At 76.9% G+C, this 455-nt stretch overlaps 1 protein-coding gene across 5 annotated transcripts in view; it reads left to right on the top strand.

Annotated features, from left to right (window-relative positions):
- The first annotated feature begins 247 nt into the window (after positions 1-247).
- Positions 248-455, top strand: part of FUNDC1 (FUN14 domain containing 1) — a 20,820-nt gene continuing 20,612 nt past the window's right edge. For 4 of the 5 annotated variants that reach the window (XR_774599.1, XR_774600.1, XR_774598.1 and 1 more), the window contains exon 1: positions 268-361. Coding sequence is in view for 2 of the 5 variants with exons in the window: in XM_010571373.1 (XP_010569675.1) it covers positions 331-361 (31 nt within the window). In the remaining 3 variants the exon portion in view is untranslated. Of the gene's footprint in view, positions 362-455 lie in introns of all 5 variants that reach the window. The other variant, XM_010571374.1, reaches the window with a different exon arrangement.

Here is a 455-nt window from a genome sequence, read left to right as displayed (position 1 = left end):
GCCGGCCCCGCCGTGAGGGAGGGCAGTGGTGGGCCGCCCCCCGCCCAAATGGCCGCCGCCTCCCTCTCCCCCCCGGAACTACAGCCCCCACAATCCTCCGCGGCGCCGGGGGACCCGTGACGTCACCCGCCGCCTCGGGGAGAGTCCCCGAGGGCTCCCGCTGGGGGAGGGTAGCGGGCGCATGCGCGCTGCCTCCTCGCGGCCGCAAAGGGGGCGGTGCCGGGGCTGGGGGAGACCATAGAGCGGCGCGGCGGTTAGCAGGGCAGAGCGGCCGTTTAGGGGCGGAGCGAGGCGGCCCCGGGCCCGGCTCCGCTGTCAACAGCAGCCAACATGGCGGCGTGGAGGCCCCGCACCGCCTCAGGTCAGTGGGCTCCCCGTGGGCTCGGGCACGTCCGCAGCCACGCGTCCCGTCCCGTCCCGTCCCGTCCCCTGACGGGAAAGGCGGGGAGGAGGAG

This window comes from Haliaeetus leucocephalus, unplaced genomic scaffold (assembly GCF_000737465.1).
Source record: "Haliaeetus leucocephalus isolate CR32 unplaced genomic scaffold, Haliaeetus_leucocephalus-4.0 Scaffold317, whole genome shotgun sequence".
In the NCBI taxonomy this organism is placed as follows: Eukaryota; Metazoa; Chordata; class Aves; order Accipitriformes; family Accipitridae; genus Haliaeetus; species Haliaeetus leucocephalus.
Note: the sequence above shows the minus strand (reverse complement) of the source record. Positions and strands in the feature narration are given on the sequence as shown.